Genomic DNA, 25,945 nt, shown 5'->3' with positions numbered 1-25,945 from the left:
GTCGTAAGTGTGAACAGGTTGCCAAGCACCCAGATCATGATCATGTGACTGGGGGAGTGCTGGGATGGCTGCAACTCAAGGACTGGTTGTAAGTCTCCCTTTTCAGCACTGTCATAACTTTTAATGGTCACTGAATGAATGGTTGTAAGTCAAGGACTACCTTAAGTAAGTTTATTGTTGTAATCATGGGTCATAACATACAGCATACCATAAAATACAATGAAAGAACAGTAGAATAGTAAGAGTGTAAAATGAAGTAATAAAAAAGAGTGTTAGCTGTAAGAAGGTTAAAATAAGATGAAGCCAGAGCTACAACTAAGAACTCAAGTATTTTCTTTCTAAGTGTAAATTACAGCAAAGCAAAAGTAAGAATGAATGAATGAATGAATGAATGAATGAATGAATGAATGAATGAATGAATGAATGAATGAATGAATGTGGTAGGATGGGTGACAGGTTTGTTCCATTGATTCCCAACTGTCTAATGGAGAAAACAGAGATTGGCAAGGTGAGATTCTTGAAGTTTCTTTAGTGCCCCAATAATGCAAGATGTATTCCTACCTCCATCCTTAAATAAGTAGTGGGGGTGCCCTAGAGAAGGCCCAAGATCTTCCTTATGAAGTTTTGGACTACTTCCAATTGGGCAATAACCTTCTCACCCAGATCTCAGCCCCATACAGCATCTGGGCTTCCACCTTGTCCTGGAATATTTTAAGGGCAGAGGCTACCAGCTGCCTTCCTTTAGAATAGTAAAACTTCAGAATAGTGCCCACCATATGTTGGGTGGTTGTTAAATGTGTTTTCTATGTAAGACACTTATGAAAGGTGATGCCTAGGTATTTAAGAGTGGCATTGCTCTAGCTGTTGGACGTTAATGGTCCATCTGTATTTAGTATTACTTCTGCCAAAGGCCACTACCTTTTTTTAAATTATAATTTATCCTAAGTTTTTCCTTGTGGGCCCATTCTTACTCTGTCTCTAATGTCAGTATGTAGTTCAATTATTAATTTGAGAAGATGCCTATCGATGTCTGACCCACAGTGACTAGAGACCTGTCAATTGAATTAAAGGCAGAGGTAAGATCAGTAAAGGTGACATAGAGTTGTTTGGTATGTCTGTTGACATATTTCTGAGTAAGGGCCTTCAAAGTGGTGCAGTGATCTATTTTGTTATGTCCTTTACAAAACCTTGCCTGTTGTGGATGGAAGAATTTTGCTTCTTCTTCCTAATCTTCTAATTTATTCAGAAGATGTCTGGCACGGAAGTTGGTGTCAACTCTTGGTGCTTCTGGTTGAGAGCCATGGCGAGCTAGATGTCCGTTTTTTGTAATGGGATGGTGTTATGACACAGTCACATTGCTTCAGTGTCGATGTATCATATCTTAAGGCTCTATAATGCTTTACACTGACCATTTCTGCAAGAAACACTCATTATGGAGCAACTGTGTGAAAACAAAAGTCATGGGTTTTGCAGAGGTGTAAAAAATTAATTTGGACTCTCAAGGGCGCAAAACAGAGAAGGTTCCCTGTTTTAATGATCTGGGCTTCGTGCTGCATGATTCAAGCAACGCATCCTGTCCAAGTTGCTTTGAACACCTAGGAAAGTTAAGCAGCAACTCTCTTCGGTAAAGGTGCCCAGTTGATACCAGCTGCTGTGAAACTTTTGAAGCCAAGATGCTGGCACAGCTCCTACAGGGAGCTCAGTTAAACCCAGCCATCAATTATGACAAACTAAAGAGGGTCTGAACCAGCTTCCTAAGAAAGTTGTTCCAAGTGGTGGTGAAATGCGTGTCCTGGACAGATGGAAGAATTCCACGTACAACTGCTTTTGGCAAATAAAGATCCTAAAATAATGCAAAAGTTAAAGAATGTGTGTGTCACTAATTGCAAAGCATACCAAGCACGATCACAGGCCTTTTTTACCCTCCCCTCCCGCTCCCAGAATGGTCCTGAAACAATTATAACGAACTTGAAAAGAAGTGGCTCTCAATGGCATTAGTTAAAAGGTAAAAGGCAGACGTGCATATGTTTAATATTTCAAAAAGAAAAAAAATGTGTCATCAACAGTAGGCACTGGGAACTGAGCCATGATTTGAATCTTTCATGCTGATGGAGACACCTCAAAGAAACATCTATGGTGCAAAGAACAACCCGTGGCTTTTCTTCTCTACTGCAACTTTATCTTCAAATTCAAATGATAGATGTTACATCAAAGGCAAATTATCATAGTTTGCTGATACTGTTTATTACAAATAAAATTGAAATATCAATATCACGTGAGCCAGCTGAACCTTTGAAATGATTTGTTTCATATTATTATTTAAGCAAAGCATTTTAAAGGAAGTAGGTAGGAACACAATTCTGTTGGGTAAAATAAGGACTTCAATTACTTCAAATGTAGTATATCAAGAAAGTAAAGCAAGCTGAAAAATGCTGTACAAACATACTCCCACAGAAACAAATTAAAAACATGCTAATTACAGCCAAAGATGAAACTGATTTGCTACTAAACTTCAGTGATCTTCAATATACAGTAAAAGCATACTTTATTAAAGCAAGCTGTGACAATCTGAGCAGACTGATGCGAGTTTTTTCAAAAGCAGACTACTTGTGAGTAAATTTTGCATATGTCCTATATGACAGAAGAGACATTTTGTTTTGACAGACACTATAAGGAAAATATTTGCATAAGCAGCTCATAGAACTGAAATATACCATCCTGAAACACACATTAGCCAAGCTGGGCTATGTGGACCTAAACAATAGAAGTCACGTGGCAGTTGCTGGGCTCATCCAAGAAGAGAGTACAGAAGACGTCGTTGAAGAATGACGGATGATATTTGCATGCTCTGTCACAATCGGGGTTGAAATTTACCTCTAGAATTTCAGGTTGCATATATTGTTTCCCTGGAAGACAGATAAATACAAAAATAGCAGATGAACTACAAAAAAAAAAGGGGGGGGCAAAAGAAAGCAGAAAGTACACTCAACTGGAAGTAGCCGAGTCACAGGAAGAGGAAGCCTTCCCCTGCAATTCAGTGAGAAAGAAGGCCCCTCCAGTCTTGGCTCTGCAGAATTTGCCCCCCCCTTCCTGGAACTGAAAACGCCCCTCCCTCTTCTCTGGACTGCATTAGCCCAAACACTTAACACCCACAACGGCTATTTCTGTGATTCGCATCATAGGAAGAAGAGGCCGAGATGGTTAAGAAGCAGGGATTTCACGGACACATCAGGAAACAGCTGCTAGAAGCGTTCTAAGCTTGAAATAGCCTAGATTCAAACCTGAAGCACTTCTACCCCCACAGTGCCAGCCGTGCTTAACTAACGCTTAAGAGACGGGGTGGTTTTGGGGTCGGGGGGCTGGGCAGTTCCCACAGTTCCTTTCCATGCTGTTCACTGCAGGTACTTCCAAGAACAACAACAACCCCCCCTCCCCCATTTCTACATGCAGTCTTTAACACATATTAAACATATAGCTTGGTTTAAAGAAATTCTGTTCCAATGTGTCACACTTGTATGAGAAACTGAAGAACTGCATCTTCTAAAACCATGGCTGGGATCTGGCCAATTTATTTTGCAACATGATGCCATTCCAGGGGAAAACTTTTAAAAGCAACTTTTGGATGGAGGGAGCAAAAGGCCACAGGACAAGGCCACTGGATCCCCAAAAAACAAACACACGCAGGAATTTTTTTCCCCATTTGCTTCAACAAATCCTGTAATAGCTACTAATAACAGGGATAAAACTCCTTCCCAGACCGTTTATTTGAGTTATATCCCACTTGTATTTTCATTTGAGCCTTCAAAGAGTTTCAGAACAGTCCTAAAACTGTCTGTGCGCACACAGGCAGGCAGAAGGACTCACCATCACCAGACGACTCCCATTTCAGCATCAGGTCAATGGCATACAGAGCTCGTGAAGATGGATAGTCACAGACACCAAGTGGTGCAGGCTTGGCACAAGCCGCTTGGAAGAGCTCAACAAACGCCTTAAAGATGTCTTCCTGATGACAACAAGAAATGCAGATGCTGATCAGCCTGAGCACTTTTTCATTTTCAAAAACTAAGAGGGGCTAAAGCGTGACTTGAGGTAGGAGGGCATCTGTGGATTCGCTTTCACAAAACTGTTTTAGATAATAAAATTGGTTTCCTTTAATGCAGTACAGTCTGTATAGGATAGCAAAAACATCTGCACTTGGGATGCGTCCAGTCAATAAAGTCCTGTACATAAGGAGTGAAACTTACCTTGATGTGAATTATTACTCCAACTGTACAAAAGAGCAAATCCATTTGGTGCTCATTTAATGACCACTCCTTGTACTTAGGGTCATTATAGCATTCCATGGTCATGTGATCACGATTTGCAACCTTCCTTGCTGGCTTGTGACAAGCAAAGTCAGTGAGGAAGCCGGCAGGAAGTTGCAATCATGGTTACGTGAGGTCCTCATTTAACAACCCATGGACTTCTCACTTAACAACAGGAACCAGGACTTCTGGAACTGCTGTCACTAAGCAGCATGGTCACGTGATTTTTCAACTTATGACCACACTGCTTAACAATGGTGTTTCCGGTCCCAATTAGCACTGTTAAGCAAGGACTACCTCTATCTTCTGTATGAAAAATACTAATTTAAATTATTTATAACAGAAAATGGAAGCAAGGTGATGAAAAATTAAATAACTGTTATCAAGAATGAGTGACTTACTTCAACAGTTTTCCAAGAATATTCAGGGTACTGCTTCTCAAAAAGTGGAATAAATTCATTATAGTGGATCTGCAAATAAAAAACCATTTGATTATGTATTTTTTCCCTTGCCTTCATTTTAATTGTAACTTCACTTTCTTAGTTAGAATTGGTTCCTTTCCCCACTGGTTGCTCTATAAAAATCTGAGAGACCTGTGAAGAACAGCCAGCATTTCAAGCAATGAGGCCCAGAGCCTATTTTGAAATGCTTACCCAACATGTTATTAATTTTGTCGGGTTTAAGGAAGAGGAACTCAGTTTGTGCAATCAATCTTCTTTCCATCATAACCTTTGGATGGCTCATTACAGACTAGCGGAACTGATTTTTTTCTAACAAGATTTTTTTGGGAACACATGTTAAAACTTGTTTGTCTTCCTATACTCATTTACTCATATTTCCAATCCATATAGTTGTGTTATGAGAAATAACACAAACTACAATTCCTGGAACGCCATTTATTAAAGCTTTGGTGGGTATTCTTCACATTTGTATCTCACCTTTCTTCTAAGAAATAAAGGCAGCACTACAGATATTTCTAGACAATCTTCTAATTCAAATGTACAACAATCAACAATCTTCAGCAGAGCTGTCCACAAGCACTCCTAACTGATCGAGTCCTATGGCCTCACCTTCAACCTAACATGCCTCCTGCTATACCAGTGTCATCGCAGTTTGAAGGCAACCTCTCATTTTGGTGTTCTCATTTACTCACTTGCTTTAAAGATACCCCAGGAGCATAATTCATAACAGTAAAATGCTTCTCATAATCGTCTAAATCATCAAGCGAAAATGGCCTTAAAGAGGGAGAAAAACAGGCAGGGACACAAAGTTAGTTTATGGAATTCAGAAATTCTGCAAGCTTAATAACACTGTAGAAGATAGTGATTACCTGTTTGAGAACCGGAGCCAAAACACATCGTAAACATACAGTTTGAGTGGCTTAACTGATCTCAGCAGCACGATATACCGAATGTCGAATTTAACCAGTCCCACATCTTCAAGATGAAACAAGACCGGATTTTCAATGTATTTAGACACTACCTAAAAGAGCAGAAAAATTAAAAAAAGATGGAAATAAATTTTGCTTTGAAACACAGCCCATCTTAGGCATGCAAGGCAGCTTATAATTCTGAGCCAACTCCTCAAAGCAAGATGTGCCATTTTGAAAGATGGGAAATAAACTGTGTTAAGTTCCCAGAATAAAAAAAAATCACTAGAATTTGGGAACATAAGAGGGTATTGAATGGCATAAACATATATCAGGCAGAGAGGGCACATTGCGGGTACCATCTGCTAAGAACCTACATTTGGTGGGTTCCAAGAGGCGGGCGTTCTCTGCCATAGAGAACATTCTCTCCCCCAAAGTCAGGTTAGCTCCATCCCTGCTGTCATTTTGGAAGTCCCTCAAGACCTGCGTATGTCACCAGGCCTGGGGGTCCCAAGGAACTGGAGATATTCTTAGATGGCTCCACTGCGGTTAATCTTTTTGGTTTGTATATTTTTAAAATTTTAATAGTGTTCCTCATTTTTAATGACTTTTTATAGTTTTATTGTTTTTTATATATTTGTTGTTTTATTGATCGTTGTATGCCACCCAGAGTCGCTTTTTGTGAGATGGGCAGCCATATAAATGTGATTAATAAATAAATGAAAACAAGCCATTTCATACCCAACTCTTACTCGTGAGCTATTCCAGATTTCGTGGCATACAAATGTAATAAATAAACTAACAAGGCAAAAAGCTTTTTTTTTTTTGAACCATCATGGTAAATTATGAAATGGAGCTGTGTGTGAATATGAGACTGTTTGCCAGGTTCAGCCCAAGAACCACCTCGAGGCCTTCCAGTGCAGGACAGTTCCTTTATTGACTGCTACCTAAAAGACAGAATCTCGCCAGACTAAACTTATCTACAGCTACTAGAGAATATACTCCGTGAGGCTCTAGGGAGGAGCCAGCCTCATCCTCTTCGTTTTCCCAGCCTTGTTGTGGGCTGAGGAGGCACTTGCCCTGGAATGTCTCTCCCCCTCCTGACAACCTTGAAGCTCCATTCCAGAATCTTCCCTGCTCATGCCATCCGTCACACTGTTGTAGTGGAATTAGGATGACTGGATGTTGAAAGAACTGCTGCTAGGTGTGAGCTGTCCCAGTAAGGATAGCTGGAGGTGCTATCTCAGTTCAGACGATGACTGTTCTGTTTGCAAGAGTTTTGCTGGAAGAGCACTGGCAACGGCAACCATGATGGGGTGAGTCCGCCGAAGGAGAAGAAAAGTGGAACAGAAAATATAGCAATGGTTGAAAAAAGATTTAAGATAAACAGCTGGGACAAAGGTATCACTGGTGAGCTCTGGTGGTGGACTGGAGAGAAGCTGGCTATGGAAGGAGGTTGGAGAGAAATGAAAAGAGAAAAAGTAGAAGAGAAGGAGAAGGAGAAGGAAAGTCAGGGCCTATGGAGGTGAACTGTGGAAGAATACAGCTGAAAGAAACAACAAAATGACTCAGAACTCTGGCAAGCCATCACAGCAATGAAGTTATGGAGGAAAGCCATGGAGGCGATAAAACTCTCACACCTCTGATGGTCTGTCAAGAGCATACTAACATTACTGGAATTTCTGATAGTAGAACAAAGCTGATAGTGTTGGATATCAAACTGCCAGATGTGTTTCCCATGGTTGACGAAAACAGAATTAGAGTGAGAAGGCTGTTGGAAGCTGATGAGATCAGCTAGCTTCCAGACTCGGGTTGACTGAAAAGGTAGTGGATGTGGTAGGGAACTATGGACTGGGTCTGGGGCTTGTGAAATAATGCAGGAAGGAGTCATGAATGACCTTGTGGAAGGGGAATTGTTTTTGGTAGTGACAGGCCACAGGAGATATGTAAAAGAAGTCATTACAAGGCAAGAGAGACTAACAATTCAGTCCTAGTTTCTATTTCTAGCTTAAATGCCCCATTCCTAGGTCCAGGCGTCAGATTGTGGTGTTTATCCAAGATTTAATTGTGGACATGGCTGAAAATTTTGGGGCAAGGAAAGTGATATGGCCTTATCAGAGATCTGCTCTTTTGGTTCTTTAGCAACCTTGAGTCCATGGGTGGGTAGTAGTAGCAGTAGTTAGTTATAAAAAATACCTTGCCTGCTCTAGAAATGGCAGGGAGTGAATGCCTGCGTAACTGGGGAATGGGGACAGAACAGTGGTCTTGTTCCTGTACTGACAGATTCAGGAACCTTATTTGAACACCTAGATCTGACATACAGACTGGTTCTGAAGTTACTTTAGTTGTGGGAACTGGGGGATTTCAATCTTCATCCCTGGACACTGGTTCTGGGAATGCTCAGTTCATGATCTCCATGACGAACATGAGCTGATACCAAATAATATCTGGCCTAATTCACACTGATGGACCTCTACTAGAATTCGCCTTTACTTCATAGCGGATGATGTGTGATCTGGATGAAGATTGATTGTGGTCAGATGAGAGTGATCACCGCCCATTCCCTCCACACAATGGATAGGCCTATTAGAACGGGCCATCCCAGATATCTAATGGATCAAAGAGTGATTGGGGAGTTTCCTAGTGAGCGGATCAGCAGTCCTCCTGAGCACCTTAGTTGTCTTTTGGAATCAGGAAATGGCCAGGGCACTTGATATGATGTCTCCCAAATGGCCCTGGGAAGGTATGCGTGTCCTTGATTTACTCAGATCTCTGGGAGATGAAGCAGCAGGAAAGACTCCTGGAGTGCTAGTGGAGGAAGATAACAAGTGAACGGGCTCATGTTTGAAAGTGCCTCCCAGCTGGGAAAAGTCATTCATACGTTTGGGGTGAGACACCATCAGTGTGCTGATAATTGTTGTCCAGATATAGCACTGTTATCAATATATGATAGGGTTAGAAGCACTCAAGCTACTAAAGATTTAATTACAAATTTAATGACGGCGGCAAGACTAATGATAGGTAGAAAATGGAAAACACAAGGCGATTATCAAATAGAGGAATGGCATAAAGAAGTGTGAGATATTGCAATCAATGATAAGTTACCGTGTAATATTAAAGTTAGAAGGGGGTTGCAAAGTCAAAATGACTTTGCAGAGATATGGAATGTATTTATAGAATTTGTCTTATTGAAAGGGAAAGGATGTACACCTACACAAGAATTATTATATTTTTGAAAGAGGAATGATTAAGTAAAATATTGGTCCTGGGGGTGGGGTGCATGTCTGATGTTTCATTTTATAATTGTAATTACTAAATTTATATGTAAAAGTAATAGAAGTTGGAAACAAGTTATATTTGTATGTATGTGTATGTGATTATTGAATAAAAAAGAAAGAAACTGGAGCTGGAAGTGAATTTACTGTAAACAATGTAATTTATACTGAAAAATTAATGACCTATTTTGGAAAAAGTGCACTGAAAATTCTTTACAGAAGAGTGTAAGGAATTAAAAACTGCTAGACCCAGATTCCCTTATGGTCCTGAAATCAGAGAGATGCGGCTTGTACTATGAAGGAAGCATAACGCTTCAAACCCTGCAGAGTAACAGCAAGTTCATACAGGCACAGAAGAAAGGAGCGAAGGAAGGAAAGAGAAAACTTGATTTGTTTCAGACTTTTCCAGAAAAAGAGCAACCATTGTTTGCAAAGGATCCTTCTTTCTGACCTTAGGGATGCTCTCTCTCTGTCTGATGATGTTGTTAAGGCTCTTGGTGATGTGAGTGTCCAGACTTCTGGCCAGATTCCATGGTTTGCAAATCCAATGGTTGTCTTCTCCTCTAGATTAGAATCCACAGAAGAAAGGACATTGTGTTTAATGTTTGAAGGCAAGCATCTTTTCCTCAGATCAGCTTTCATCATGGTGCCCAATTTGTGATCCACCAAGTTTAACGTTTATACAATTCCAATCTTTTCTTCAAGAAATCCACATTATTCCTGTTTGGCTGACCCATGCAGAAAATCAGCGTGGCACACTGATCAAGGTCTTGGCCCAGGACTGGGCAGACTCAGAATCAAATCCACCCTCAGCCATGGGATCTGACAGGGTGATTGGAATCAGTCACTCTCTTGGTGCAATCTACTGTATGGGAAATTGGAAGAGGGAATGCTCTCTTGAGCTCCTGTACGAAAGACACAGTATAAATCTAATATATAAGTACATTAGTCATCTGTGAACCACTAGTTATCCATAGTTACAGCACGAAGTGTCTGTAACAGAGACCCTTGTTATTATGCGGAACCCAACCCATGTGGAAGCTTTATGTTGTACTCATGACTGTGCTGTACCCATGAATTCAGTGTAACATCAACCAGTTTGACTTAAACGGAGAAGCCTACTCACATTAGTCACATGTTCAATTGAAGATATGTGAAGAGGGCTACATTCTAACACAAGTGCCCCAGTCAACAGGTCTTGTGGTGGATCTAAAGCCATAGCTGTTTTCTCTGTAGGCAATAATTAGGTTGATTTATTTTTCTACTAAAGATTATATTGGTTTAAATTGAGATTGTTGATTGATAATTTTACTGAGCTTCCATATATGTATCTGGTCTATCAACATATTATCAGAATCTCAAGGGACTGGGGGGCTTCAATGAACTATGAAAGTATGAAAGGGCAAAAATAAAGTTAGGACTTGTAAGGAAGTGTATCCTCAACTCTCAACAGTAGATGTGAAAGTTCTGTCCAGTTTTAAAAGCCCTAGTAAGTGCTTTTCATTCTTACCATTCTGCTACAGGTAGTTCTTGTTCAACAACCATTTGTTTAGCAACTGTTTGTAGTTACAATGGTGCTAAAAAGTGACTTACAACCAGTGCCCGAAGTTACGACCGTTGCAGTCATGTGATCTGGACACTTGGCAACCAGCTTGCAATTATGATGGTTGCAGCATCCCGGGATCATGTGATTGCCATTTGCAACCTTCCCAGCTGACTTCCAGCAAGCAAAATCATTGGGGAACCGTGTGATTTGCTTAACGACTGTGTGATTTGCTTAATGACATCACTTAGCGACCTAAATTCTGGTCCCAATTGTGATTGTTAAGCGAGGACTACCTGTATTTTCAACAACTCAAAAATATGTTTTTGTCCTGGTACATATTTATTCCTTTTTCAACTCTTTGTCTCCCTCTGTCTGTAAGCTCCCTGGGGCAGAATCAATTTATAATATCTGCAAATGGTTCATATACACCAATGATACTAATGTACTGGCAAAATGTAATTGCTTCCCATCTGCTAATCAAATAAATTAGTTTGCACTTCTAGCATAATAAAAGCTGATTTGAGGAACTCATAATGGTAGCAGTTGTGAATTATGTGCCTGATACAGTAGTACAGAGGGGAGCATACTCTTGCAAATAGAAAATTTGAATATTCCAAACTATTTCTGCGCTCTTGATCCATTTGTAGCTGAGGGGCAAAACTCCTTCTCAAACCTCAAAATTTTGACACTGAAGAAATGTGTTCTTTGGCTTTCTGACAATTACAGCTTCCCATTTTGAGAAGAGAGTTAAATTAAGGTTGGCAATAATCAAGGCTATTGTTAATAGCTTATTTAATGCAGTATAACACCATCAAGTTAATTTTATATGATGATTATGCAGGACGTGGAAAATTTTCAGAACAAAGACTTCTGAAGAGAGATGGAAATGATAGTTCCTGTAAGAACTGGATAAAGGGGTGTCGTTCAAGTGGACAAGTACCAGTAACCATGAGAAGAGGATCAAGGTGGGATAGCCAATAGACAGATAGATAGATAGATCTGAGTTATAAAATAGATATGAATAAAATATATATTTTATATATAAAATATTTCTATATCTATAAATCTGTAACATGTATCTAATTTTCTGTCTCCCTCTCCACACTATAAAACTGGAACTTCAGAGCCATCACACAGTATGAGGCATTATCCCACCTTGATTCTTTCCCTTAAGAAAAACAAATAGTCCTGGAGGTGTCATAAAGACCTCTTTTATCGGCATCCATCTGACATCTGCAAAGTAAGAATGAACCCTAACATGAGGGGAAATGAAAATGCACGGTTGCCCTGTACCTGCTGTCACGCTGCTGAAAGTAATGGATGAACTGTGGCAGTTCTGTACAAAGATTGAAAGTATGAGGCAGCCATTTTGGCCCCTTTGAACCTCCAACTCTCCTCGAAATTGAGGCCAGGCAGTCCTTTACAGTCAAGAGATTTTCACACGGAAACTGATTCACCATCACATGAGGTTTTTCTTCACTTAGTTTTCTAAAAGAGAAGGAAGGCATTTAGCACATGGAACTCCATAGTCAAATATATAGATACTGAACAGGTAAGAATAATTGTTACTTGCAGGGAAATAGCTGTGTAACCTGTAATCTTTGAAGTGGGAGAAGTTGTAGAGGATATCAGCTTCTTGCTCCAAGTCCGTAAACTCAAAACGGGGGTGAGTCAGGTTCTGACGCACCTGTTGGAGATCGGTGTAAACTCTAGCAGAAAGATTAGGGAGGGGGAACAGAGATTATGCAATTCAGAGGCTATGAGGACACCTGACACTCCTGAGAAATGTTTCTATTTTGCTGTGAAAAGTAAATTTGTCTAATAAGTCAACCCTTCTGAGATGCTGCCTTACCTTTAAACCATGTAATATTAGCAGCTGGGCAGACACATAAGGGAGAAAATGATTTTTTCCCCTATAATTTGGGGCTTTAAAGGTTAATATCAGCACTTCAAAGTGGGCTTGAAAACTGATTGGAAGACAGTACAGATCACCCAAGATTCATGTTATAGGATCACCTCTCAAATATCTTGTCTTCTGATTGCTTTCATAGTAACATACTTTCTATCTGCTTCTGTAACCTTTCCTTTGTGCGCTCCCACACAAATTCATTGTTACAAAAAGTTTAAGAGCCACATTCTTCATTTCCGCTTCGCTGTATTTGCTGAACTGCCCATTCCATAGGAAAGTTGAGTAATAAGAACCTACATCTCAGATCACCAAATAATTAGACAAATCAGAATCCAGCATTCTTTGAAAAGCTGGAGCTTCAATTGCTGGAAAATAACCACAGCAGTAAGATGCTTATCTAGAAGGCAAAAAGGTTTGGAAATACGTACCTGAAGATTTTATTCTTCTCATAAATGGGAAGTGTTATTGAAGTAGGCAGTTTTTCTCTGTTTTCGGTTAAGATAGCCTAAAATGCACACACACAGAACCCCATCAGTTTTAATTTCATGTTATCCTTTGCAAGCAATCACTTCTGAACTACAGCAAGAACAGCTCGTTCACTTCCTAGCCTGTTGGGCAGAAAGCGGTGATGTGGGCAGAAAATGGTGTTGGCTACAATCAAGCTATCCAACAAATAACCACAGAACATGGCTTTGATTCAAAAAAAAATTTCCCACATCTACACTACATTTACCAAATTTGATTAAGAACAATGTTCCATCTCCAACCCCAAATCCTCCAGAATGCAACAGGACTTATGCCCAGAGAAGTGGTCACATGTTGTTGTCTAGTCTTGTGTTGAAACTAGGAACTCATGCAAACAAAATGTTTTTCAAGATCTTTTTGTGCTTGCTCAGAGAAGAGTCTGGAATTTCTGCACATTTCTCCTTCTAAACTCATGGAGCTGCACTTGAGCACGCTCTTTTCTCAGTGACTGTATCCGTGTCTCTGGGAAGGGATTTATTTTGTAGATTTTGGTGTTATAATTATTGTACTCCTATAGGGAGTTTATCTGGATCTCCCTGGCCTTCCTTGCCCAGCTTGACTGCTGTTGCTATGAGGAGAAAATTGGCAAATTTCTCCTGGTGGCTGCAGGGAGAATTTTGCTGATTCTTTTTGTCCTTGTGAATGATCATTTTTTAATGTGGGTCTCTTGTGAGATGACCAGCCAGGGGAAGAGAGGAAAAACACACACTTTCCCAAGCCTCCTCTTGGGAAAATACTTCTCCGTTTCCCAATGTTTGTTGCCTCGAGTCACCATAGGGGTAGGGGCTGCAGATCTTTCCTGGTTTAAGGGTATTTATTGATTTCCCTGTCAATGCAAACATCTCCCCCAATGGTGGATGGGGGCACACCAGGCCTCTGCCTCTCATATGCACAACTGTGCTCTCTCTCTCTCTTTCAAAGCATTTTGGCAAACAGTGTTCCTGGCTTTCAAAGTACATAACGTTCTCGCTTGTCTCTCTACTGCTCCTGCACTCTCAGGTTTGCATCATTCTTCCTTGCCCAAGCCCACTCTAGAAAGGGCATTTCACAATTTCCTTACAGCAACGTTTCTTAGTTTGGGAGTCACAGAAATCAAATGAGCTTTGTACAAAATCTCTGCAAATTTGTAACTTGCTTTTAATCTCAACAAATTCCAAAGAAACTCTTCAGGAAGAAGTGTCTTCTTGATCAAAGGTGGTTTTATAAAACTTCCGAGCCCTAGATTTAATAATGGCGGTGCAAAGGGAAGGTTATGCTCTTTTACAAGACAAATGTTATTATATGAATAAAAGTGGAACCAGAATGAAATGTTCAGGTTTTAAAAGATGTTGTACTGTTTTTTCCCACAAATTCCCCAGACTGTATGGTTTAAAATACTCAGTCAGCAAAATTCATATTAGACTCCTGACAAAACCATTTGGGTTTGGAAATCGTGGATGTGTGTATTGTCCCAGATAAATATTTCCCTGCATGTCAAAGACTAGCATAAGGAGAGTTAAACCAAAAATTCTTAGATGTGTTGCTATGACCACCGAGTATACACAAATGTGAGGTTTCCCTGTTTCAAACCCCAAGTGTACTGCTGAATTTATACAAACTGATAGTAGCAAGATTAGAACTGAGAAAGTGGGAATGGGCTGCTAGCTACTCCACTCCTAACACTGTGCTTGAATGAACACCTCTGTTTTCTACTTAGCATTAACAATTAGGGCACTGTGTGCCTTGAAAACAAGTTGGAAGAGGTACTTCAGAATGTCTGAGCATTCAAGTGTAGCATTCCTTTAAAGCAGGTACATATTTTTTCAGGTTTCCACAGGAGTCTTGAAGAAACAGTTGCTTTATTGAGTCACAAAGAAGACATGGCAGCTTTAGTAAGCCAGCTCATTAAAGCAGCTGCATCTCCCCCCCATATTTTTGTGGCAGTTAAAAAAAGACATGGTTCCTTTAAAGAGATGCTAGGGTCAAATTTGCAATTGCTTCCCTGAATCATTTTCGAAAGCATTCACAATTGTCAGACCCCTCACAATCAATCACTTGTACTGCTAGTTTGCTTGCTTAATTTCTGCCATTACCGAGAGAGGGAGGAAGGGGGGGAAGGATGGGGATGTGAATTGTTAGGCGCAGATGAGCTGTTATCTCACTCTCAGGAATGCCCAGGGCCATGTCAACATGAGAACCTGAGGACATCTTCGACATGTGCGAGAGATTCCAAGACTGAAGGAGGGGAGTGAAATGGGAGTGAGGTAAAACTAAGTTTTGGCATGTGCAGGACTCAGTTCCAGCTATACTTTAGAGCTGTTAACTACTTTCCAATAAATGAACTCTTCTTTGAACCAGCATTGGTTTAAATGATAGTTTCTTTCATTGGGAACTGAGTACCGCGGTTCTTACAACAATGCTATTCAATATAATATATATATTTTGTGCCTTCAAGTCAGTGTTGACTCCTGACAATTGCCTGGACTAGTCTCTGCAGTTTTGTTGGCTAGATTTTCAGAAGAGATTTGCTACTGCCTTCTTTCTAGGACTGACAGAGAATGACTGCCCCCAGGTCATCCAGCTGATGATACAACACTGCATTTATATCAACAAACCAGAATGAAAGTCCAAAAGAATCTAACATATAGGTGGTCCTCGGCTTACGCCCATTTGTTCAGTGACCGTTCAAATTTACAATGGTGCTGAAAAAATGGACATATGACCGGTCTTCAAGGTTCTGGCCATCACAGCACCGCTGTGGTCATGTGATCATGATCTGGGAGCTTGGGTGCCCGGCTTGCAATTGCAATGTTGCAGGGAGCCATGGTCACATGATTGTCATTTGCGACCTTCCCTGCCAGCTTCCCACAAGTAAAATCAATGGGGAAGCTGGCAGGGAAGGTCGCAAGTTGCTCCAATAAGTCGCTTCCACTTCTTCTCCTGCCTACAGTACACACCTCCACCCACATGTGGCCTGTGCTGGCCCTCCCAGACACTCCCCCACTCCCACCTGGCAGCACCTCTGCGCTCCTTACCTGGGAGACCCACCGCTTCCTGCTTAATGATCCACACATTTTAGGGTTACAACAGCAACCGGGACTGCCACTGCTAAGCAACGTGACGTCGTACTTTACAACCACATCATTTAGCGATGGCAACCCCAGTCCCTATTGCTGTCGTAACCCGAGGACTACCTGTAGATGTAAATGTAATACTGCAGCCTTATTAGCAGTATTGCAATGGTAATATTGTACTGATTTTAATGTTAATTAGAAGAGTGGAACGTGTAAAACCACAAAAAGATGTCTGTATCTTATCTACAGTTGGGAACTCACCATGAGCTTCCTGGAATGAAACTCTGGTAGGGCTATAGGTAAATTAGATGAACTCCTATCTATCATGTTTTTTTAAAAAAAGATTGTACCTGATAGTGATCATCTGGGGGTTCAGTGATGAAACAGTTGATACTGAGCTCACTGGATTGCCATGGCAGCAGCCGACATTTTCTAATTAAACAATCAGTTTCGCCATAGGCAAAATCCCGGGTGACTTCCTCTGCAAATGAAAGAACTCCAAGAATTCAAAACTCTTCAGAAGTAGACAAAAGAGCAGACTTCTGGGATCCTCCCCAAATTCTGGCTGATGCAACAGGCATCTACTTGAGTTAAATAAGCCTGAATCCAAGAATTCATTGTGAATACCAGAACTGAACTGAATTCACAATCCTTTGTTGTCAAAATGGTGACACATTCTCCATTTCAGCAATACAATTTTGGGGATGGAGGGATAAGGGAAGGTGACATGTTGCTGTTGCTCTTTTTGAACAATTGGGAACAACGACTCAAAATCACCCCAAGTCTACCAGCAGAGCAGAATCTATCTCTCGTCTATCCTGATTTAGTGTGGGATATTCTTTTTCATGCAGTTCAGGGAAAGGAGTTGAAAAGAATGCTGCAGTTGCAGAACCAACCTTGGGGTAGGGGGGAGAAGGAAGAAAAGGATCTGTTTCAGTAAAAGAGCCCCCCAAAAAGGGGGGGGGATATAAGGTCAGACTGCATCATTAATTTATCTATTTAGGAACTCAACCTGTTGAAGCCATCATTATTCCTGTTCAAATTCTTAATTTAGGATTTTTCAAACAGTTACTTACCTGTTTAGACAACTTATTTCCCAGCAAGACTGAACTGGTTCAGCCAAAGCAGTCCTGAATTTAATTTAGTGCCAAGTCCTAAGAACTTTACGGGTCAAACAATCACTACCACTACCTTCCCCAGGCTGTTGAGAACCTTTTGCTATGACAGGTGAGTGTTAATGAGTGAGCTAGCAAAGTTTTCTAGGGACAAATTTATTGCCAGGTTGCTTTTGTTTACCTGATTGCAGTTAACTTTGCAACTAGTAAACTAGTGAAGTTGCACAGGGCTTAAACAGTCCTCCATGGATCCAAAGGTGTTAGATAACTATTGTCTGCTCTCCAACCTTCAGGACAGGAGGGGTATTTTCAGATTTGCAAGATTCTGTTAATGTAACCTTATAATAAAGATAGAGCTGGTACTCAAGGTTGTGCTTCTTGTCTGGAGTAGCTCACAAGGCTAACAGGGGTCCTCCTGGATTCATGACTCCTGATTGAACAAAAGATGAAAGCCATGGCCATGGAGGTCTTTGCCCAGTTTTGCCTGGTGTGCCATCTGTAGCCCTACCTGGGGTAGGAGGACCATGATACAGTGACTCATACATCCATCACCACTTGCATGAGTACTGAAATGCACTCTACATGGGCTGCCTTTAAAGACCACTTGGAAGTTGCAGTTGGTCCAACCTGCAGTGGCCTGCATAAAATTTGGCACTCACCGTTGGAAGCGCATACATCTTTGTTAAGGGGCGTGCTTTAGCTTCCAACTGGCTTCTGAATGCAATTGAAGGTGCTAGTTTTAACCTATAAAGCTCTTTATGGCTTGGCACCAAGTTACCTTTAAGATATTGTTGGCATGACCTATTTAATCTTGCTAGGAAAAGCAGCTGGTGGTTCCCCACTTTGGGGAAGTATGGAGAGCCAAGGGTCAGAGGCACTGCTTTTCCATAGCAGCACCATACCTCTGGAATGGCCTCCCACTATAGCTTAGCTCTGCTGTGATTTTAGCTGCCTTCTGGAAGTAGGTGAAAGCAGAGCTCCTCCAGAGTGTGTTTGCTATTTGATGCCAGGATTTTTTGGGTTTTGTATGTTTTTAAGGCTTTGTTTAGTTCAAGAAGTGTATGTGGTGCCGGATTGGGACCACAAACACACACATACAATCTCCATTTTCCCTCCAGGGCTGATTTCAGTGCCAACAGAAGTGCTTTGAAGGAAAGCCATATAAAGCACCCCATACCCAGCTCTCAAAGACTCAATGTTGAGTATACAAGCAGTTGACGTGATTGAGCTTTTCTCCTATTACAAAAGCAGAATGGGCACGCAGAAATACTTACCGCCATTCTCAAGGTCTCTTAAGGGCCAGAGAATAGTATAAGCAATTTGTTGTGGCATGTAAAACAAAGGTGCTGTTGCAAAAGTGGGTTCATCTGAATGCTGGATACGGGATCCAAATTCATCCATAATGTACCAAACTGGGACCTTCTCCTCAGCTGTCTGTACAAAAAAAAGCAAAGATGCATCAATAAGAAGTTCCATTAATTAATATATTATGCTCAATGTATTGTTACATTTAATTTTTTTAAAATATTCCCCTTCCTATTCATCTCGACAATTTTTAATACTCAAGTCTCTTTCAAGATAAATTTGACTTCTGATGACTTCATGAACATATGCTTGTACTCTTCTTGGCAAGAATATGTAAGTAATTTGTTATTGCCTTTTCTAGGATGTTCTGGCTTTCCAGTCTAGCCTGGGGATCCCTTGAAGATTTCCCATGCGCATGCTAATCACTCTGACCTTGTTCAGTTTCCAAGTTCAGGCAGCTTGGCCAGGTCTACCCGCTGAGACTGCCTTAGTATCCTTCTGAATAGGACCTCTGGCTGAACAATGGAGGCTCTGGGTTGCTAAAGTTCTGTTCCTACCTGGATGGTTGATGTCAGAAGGGAATTCTGGCATCAGAATTTGACCCCTTGGTGTTTAGTGCTATGAAATCCCAGTTTTCTAATTTATTTCTCATGTTACGTAATATCCAGTGAAGGTCACACAGATAATAGCATGAGGTTTTAGCAAAATACAAATAGACACCCAATACACTTCCTCCTTTTCAGGAGAAACATTTAACTCCTACCCGTTCAAAGCTTTGATGCTTTGTTAGACTTGTATTCTTTATATTGGGTTGGAAAGCTACAACTAGTCAGTACTGATTATGCTGTCTGGGAATCATGGGAACCAATACTACTGGAGGACAGCAGGTTGGGGAAGGTGACCCTAAAATTCTGAAGCTGAAACTTATGTTCTGCAGAGGCCTCCTCTTATGAGATGAAACGTCACTGTTCAGCATGCTTTTAGAATATAGTTGACTTACACCACCTCAGTTACAGATCTCTAACAACTTCAGTCACCCTCTGAGAGCCATACCCCGCATGACAGCTGGTAAGTCTGGTTGTATCTCCACATTTCTTCTAACACCTGATTGACCACTGTCTCATCTGGAACTTCTCCGTGGAAGTCTATTCCCATCAAATTGGCCATTCTGTGAAGCAGGCCAGGGACCTGCATAAGCTGCTGGCGGGCATGTTCCACACGATATGTCCAGGCATGATCGATAAGAAAAATGCTTGGAAGACAAAGATACGTTAAACATAATGTACAGGTTGTAGAACATAAAATTCTGCAATGATATAAGTCCAAAAGCAAGATTAGGTGAGGTTTACTTTTATTCCTCTCCACTTCAGAGTATTCCCCATATTCGGCTCACTAAATAAGGTTGCTTCTCTCTGCACAGCACTGAAAGAATATGGTCCTTTCCACCTGTCTCTGCTAGAAATTTTACCATAGCTGATGTAAACTTTCCAAACTCTCCATGGCTCTGCGTCCTTATCTTTTTTCCTCTGCACGGCAATAAACTATGGCCTGTTGCTTTCATTCATCTGGTTCTCAACCACCACCAGCAAAGGACTCCTATCCCTCAAAACTCAGCCCTTCTGATGCCACCTTCCTTCAGATTCCTTCTCTGAAAACGTTGACATCACACCCATGTTGTTACTAAGCCTACATACACATAACTGAAATAACAGCATTTTCTATTGACCCCGGTTCTATTTTTCTTTCATTAGGTACAACGCTTCGTAAAAATGTAAAAAATACATTTTTAATGTATTTATTTATTTTTGAATGATATTTAAAATAATTACTAGCCCACCTACAATTCAGAGGTCCTTGTTGCAGGTTACAATTCATAAAAACAAAATAAAACCAACGCCAAGTAAATAATAACAAATTAAAACACACAATAAGAACAAATCTGGTCTCCAAGAAAAGGCTATTCCAAAGGTTGGGTGCCATGACAGAAAAGGTCCTCTCCCACACCACACATCTTGGGTCTCTCACAACTGTGGAAAGCTGAGGCACCTCCTCCAATCTCCCAATCTTAACACACTGCGAGAGATGCTCTCTCAAGAATCAGTAACTGGCATTAAATGATTAAAGGCTTGAGCATCAGTGTTAAAATTCTTAAGTTTAACTTCAAGCAAAATATTCTGTTGCAAGATACATTCTAAAACATATATGCAAAATGGCATGACATCAGGTCTGGGAAACACTCAACCTGCACATGGCCCTCCCAGCACTCTGAGATCGTGCTGCTAAAATTTTGCAGCAAATGGCCAAATGTGTGTGATATTCAGAGAGGGGATGTTATTTCATTGTGGTCACAGACATAGACACACACACTGAGGTGAGGTTAAGGATGTGAATTAGAACAGGCTTGCCCTGCCTTCTCCCTCCCCCCACCCATTAAGCTGGGAAGCTAACTAGGATCCTGACCCTGCAAATACTGTGCACCCCAATGGTTTATAAACTTTATAAACGTCACAAAATTCAAAAGTACCTTCAAGCAATAACTCACCTATCGCAACTTGACGCCTGAAGACCCTTTTCATTCGTGACTATCACTTTGTAGCAAAGTTTGTTGCCAGGACTGGATTTCTTTTTCAGTTCCTCCTCTGTTTCTTCATTACCTCTTTCTTCTTCATCTGCTTCCTCCACCTGCATTATCCCAAAATATTCACCGGCATCGAAGACCTAGAATCATAACCAAAGATACTGACAACTGAAGAGAAACACCACAAATTGGGTACAGTGCTTGTTGTTAAATATCCTTTTAAATTAAAGTATTATAGCAGGCGGGAGCACCAACCAACCTTGGCCAATCTCAGAAAAACTAAGCAGTATCTGGCCTAGCTAGTACTTGAGTGGAACACCATTAGGTAGTACCAGGCTGTAGAATACATGTGGATATCAAAACATTGGCAAACCACTTCTGCCTTGCTGCCAAGGAGTTGGGTGGCATATACATTTAAATAATAATAATTACAACAACAACAACAAAATCACCATCCATCAATTGCAAAAGGCAGCTTTACTTGGAACAGCTTACATCCTGCAATGATACTTTTAATATTATTAAACAACATCTGCCTACCCCAGGTCCTTGGGAAGGACTTGGTAGGTGGACAAAAATGCCAAATCCAGTCTAACCATCTGGCTGACTGTGCAAGAAACCAAAACCAAAATCATCATCATCATCTTAGAAACTACATGTAATCACCAGAACAGGGAAGCCAATGCTGGTAGCCAAGAATCAAAATCTCCCATCATCCTTCTGAAGCAACTCAACTTTCATAGCATGGTTATCCAAGAACATAGTACATACTGACACACAAGTGTAATAAGAAAGAGGTGAGCACCATGGCCATTTTAGACTTCTGATGTCAACATCCCCTGCTACCGCCTCCTAGAGAAGAGCTGAAGTCCAAAGAATCTGGAGGACAGCTGTCTCCTTACTTTGGCAATCTGCTTCCCAACTAAAATAGCATTTGGGGAAATCAGTCCTTGCTCTAGCACAAATTAAGTCCTAACCTTATCTGAACAAAATGAGAGTATCTCTTCACCACCCTACTTTTCTCCCTTTACCTTACAAACCATTTTCTCTCTGCGTTAGGAAATAAACTATTATCCAAAGTTTCATCCGGCAGAAGACAACCATAAATAAAATTTGCTGGCATCAAATTATCAGAATTGTAGTAAGTAGGTAGGCTTATGCCAGGAGCCACGCCACCTCAGTCCTTGTCATTTCCTGGGTCTCAAAAGAGTTAGGATGTTGCTGCTGCTCCCGTTCAGAGTTTTGCTGATGTACCTGCTATGCCGCCAAGCCACCCCTCCCTTGACAGGGATCACTATATATTGGCTGTTGAATACGTACCACCTATGAATATGCAGAACCCTCCAACATATATTAGCTCTCAGTAAAAGACAGAACTTGGAGTGTACAAAGCATTTTGAATTTGAACTGTTTCAAGTCTGAAGTGCATTACTTCAGGGTCTAAATGCTCTGACCATTCCAGAAGTGCTTCAAATTTGAAAGTAGTTCAAACTCAAAGCAAGGCTGTTTCAACACTGGGTTAGAATGGCCTGTTTCAAACAAGAAATGATGGCCTCCAATTTGAAATGGGTGTTTAGAACTCAAAATGTTTCAAGTCTGAATTGTTTTCAAACCTCTACCTAAGGCTGTTTTGTAACTGAGGGTTATGGTGTCCCAAACACAGCGAAGAGGCAAAGATGAAGCTAAAAGAGCTGTGGCTGCAGCTTGTAACAAAGGCAAGAGTTGAAAAAAAGCATCTTCTGGTCTCACAACTGTAGTTCAAATGCAAATGCAAAACTGCCAGATCAAAGGAACACAGCATGGGAGATATGAGCAATCTTCTATGTGCATGGATCCCTTTGGCTTGCAACAATCAACAATGATGGAGCATTCTGCAAATTAACTGGCCAACTCAAGAGACTGAAATCAAGGCTGCAATCAGAATTGGAAGCAGCATGGAACAGTCAGCAGAAATTATACTGATAAGTCTGCAGTTTTAGCATCTTACTTGGTTACCTAACATGAATACTGAAGCCATATTTTGTTAGATGTATACCTTGCCTTTCCTCCAGGAGCTTAAGGCAGCATACATAGTACACCTTCCTCCTCCCCAAAACAGTAGTCCTATGAGGTAGGTTGGGCTGAGAGTGACTTGCCTGAAATCAGAACTTCCATGGCTGAGGGTGGACTTGAACCTGGGTCTCCCCAGTCCTAGGTCCAACACTAGAGGTATTGTAAAATCCACAGCAGGCTAGGGTGCTTTGGACTGGCTTCTCCTTAAAAGAGCCATGTGTTTTCCTGGGCTTACAAAGCAGCCATGGGGGTTCAAGAAAAGTATGCATAGGTGGTGGAAACAGGGCATCAATGTGCACTCACACACTTAATTTCCATTAACTTAATGGCTCTTAAACTCCAGTGAACCCCTGCAGCTCCCATGCAAACCCCAGGAAAGGCTGGGAAAGCCTTTAAGGAGCAGCCAAGAGATCTAGAGCGATGCCCTTGCCAGAACCAAAGCACCCTTGCTGGTGCTAGACTGCACACCTCACTCTGACCCCTTCGCCACGACACCAGGATCTCGTTTCCAAGGATTTTCATTTTCTAGTTCTTCTTGATCTTAAAATCCTCTAAAAACCAAAAGACAGGAGCAATCTAACTAAAATGTAGCAGTAAAATCCATTCGTTTTTGCTGCAACTGAAACAAGTTTAGAAGTCAAAAAGTTCATTCTTGGCATATTTCTAATCCACTTTACTTGGACTGCACTGTATTAGTGCAGTCCTCCACTAAAAACTGTCATTCCAGACAGAAAACTGGCAAGTCAGAAAGGACAAGGGCAGCAGCAATTTCTCCCTGCCAAAGGGGCTCTTATATTTAGGGAGATATTTATCTGGAAAATCATTCAGTCTTTCGCTTACTGAGATCTGAACTGCTATTATTCGATACTCATTTCTGCAGCTAATATGTGAGACAATGGCTGCAGAATACAATTTTGATTTACATGCCATCTTGGTTTTGCTGGGGGAAAACTTTTTGCTGCTTGAAATCAGAATTTCAAGAAAGGACAACTGTAACACAATGAAGGCCTATCGAAAGTGGAAATCAAACTGAAATCCTGATCTTTAGTCACCTGGTTGATCTTGGCAAACATACAATTGTACATTTTGAATGGAACCCTGGGCTGGGCTTGGAAAATATCCCAGAACAAGAGATTCTGCATGTTTCCACCCCTTGACATGTCGTTAAACAGTTCAAAATCAAATCCTGTAAGTTTAGGGCTGGTAGTTAGAAAGTTTGAGTGCTCCAACAGAGTTTGCAGCCTTTCAGCTTTTCTTTCCGTTTTTCCTTTCCTTTTAAGATTGCTATACTGGTTTCTTCCAATTCTCATCCACAGAAATCTGTACGTCGGGTTTCTGCAGCAAATTCAGCATGGATAAGATTTTCATTTAATTCTTGGGCTACCCTGCTTTACACCTAAAAGGCATAAAGAGCTTCACTGAACAAGCTGCGCTAGCGGAAGCCTATGGGGAGCTAAATCAAGCAATTGTTTAAAATCACCTTGCTTTTTATAGCATTCACTCGATCGCTCATCACAAATACATGCTATGAAATAACCGGGACGCTGTAGCCTTCCCGGGTTTATGCCCGCCGCTTTCTTCGTTGCTTTGCAATTTGTGGCCTAACTTTGCTTTACAATCGTTTAGCACCCGAAATCGGTCCGGGTTTTATCTCAGAACCAGCACTTTTCCTGGAGCCCCTCGGACTGGCCGCTTCGTCCGCGGGCAGACCCGGTAAGCAGCCGGGAGGGTCAAGTCGCGGCGCCCCGCAGGCTGGACGCGCCTGCAGGGCTGCCGCAAGGGCCGAGGCGAAGCCAAGCGCGCCCTTGGGCGTCTGCCGTCCTTAGCGGGGTTCCAGGGAAAAGCCCCTCCGCGTCGCTCGAGTCCCCTGAGGAGCAGCAGCCTGGCCGCGGGGAAGCGCGCCCGTGTTGCCAAGAGGGGCTGCCGGGCGCTTCCCGTGCGCGGCACCCCGCTGGGTCTCGGCCTTCCCCCGACTTCTAGCCCGACCGCAGCCAGGGCTCCCGCCGATCTCCCCTCCTCGCCCCGCGCCGCTTTCTCGAGGGATCCGGCGGCCCCGCGAGGCTGCGGGCCCCGGCCCTCGCCTCCCGGCCGGCACCCACCTCGTTCTCCAGCTTGCGCCACAGGCTAGGCCAGTAGCGCGCGGGCACCGCGGAGGCGCTGAGCGCCGGCCCGTGCAAGGCCGCGAAGGCCCGGTACGCGTCCGCCTCGCCCGCCGCCATGCCACCGCCTGCCTGCCTGCCTGCCTGCCTGCCTCTGGCCGCGGCCCAGGCCTCCCCGGCGGGTGGGGCCTTAAAGGGGAAGCGGAGCAGGCTCGGGCCCCGGCTCGCGCGCTCCGCCCTCAGCCAGGACGCGAGGCGGCCCTCACGGCAGCCCTTCCCCGGGACCCGCCGCGTCGCCGCGCTCCTTGAGGGCCTCTCCCGGCCTCGAGGCGCCTTCTGGCTAAGCAGGCCGCGTCGGCCCGCTCCCGCGGCCCTCGAAGCGAGCCTTCGCCCGCTTCACCTCCGGCCGGTCCTCGCGGCCGCTACGTGGGCGGCGGCTGCGCGGGGCTCGGGCCTGACTTCGGAGAGGCCTGGGCCGCGTCTCTTCGGAGCAGCTGGGAGGAAATTCAGGGCAAAGCTGCTTTAAGGCAGTGTTCCTCAGCCTTGGGCACTTGAAGATGCGTGGACTTCAACTCCCAGAATTCCCCAGCCAGCTTTGCTGGCTGGGGAATTCTGGGAGTTGAAGTCCAAGCATCTTCAAGTGCCCAAGGTTGCGGAACACTACCTTAAGGGGTGGTGGCATGGGTGACGCGTGTGGTCTGGACGGTTGCAGAGTGGGGTCCAAGAGCTCAAGATGGCGGCCGCAATGGGGTGCTTGAAGCTCCAGTGTTTTTAACTCTGTCACACATAAAAACAGGCCGGGCTGCTGCCCTCTA

At 42.5% G+C, this 25,945-nt stretch overlaps 1 protein-coding gene across 1 annotated transcript; it reads right to left on the bottom strand.

Moving 5' to 3' along the window:
- Positions 1 to 2,157: 2,157 nt before the first annotated feature.
- TTLL12 (tubulin tyrosine ligase like 12) lies at positions 2,158 to 25,660 on the bottom strand. The gene is made up of 14 exons (XM_088151927.1): positions 25,131 to 25,660; positions 20,944 to 21,119; positions 19,455 to 19,653; positions 18,371 to 18,530; positions 16,332 to 16,462; positions 12,832 to 12,908; positions 12,087 to 12,203; positions 11,788 to 11,982; positions 9,400 to 9,511; positions 5,635 to 5,786; positions 5,458 to 5,539; positions 4,706 to 4,774; positions 3,865 to 4,003; positions 2,158 to 2,906 (listed from the first exon to the last, which is right to left on the bottom strand). Exons 1-14 carry the CDS (start codon positions 25,248 to 25,250, stop codon positions 2,755 to 2,757), a joined length of 1,881 nt encoding a protein of 626 aa, XP_088008053.1. The 5' UTR covers positions 25,251 to 25,660; the 3' UTR covers positions 2,158 to 2,754.
- Positions 25,661 to 25,945: the final 285 nt, after the last annotated feature.

Source organism: Python bivittatus, unplaced genomic scaffold, assembly GCF_059951505.1.
Source record: "Python bivittatus isolate LINGU-HERP-01145 unplaced genomic scaffold, Pbiv_v1 ctg000010_np1212, whole genome shotgun sequence".
In the NCBI taxonomy this organism is placed as follows: Eukaryota; Metazoa; Chordata; class Lepidosauria; order Squamata; family Pythonidae; genus Python; species Python bivittatus.
This window is presented reverse-complemented; position numbering and strand designations above follow the sequence as displayed.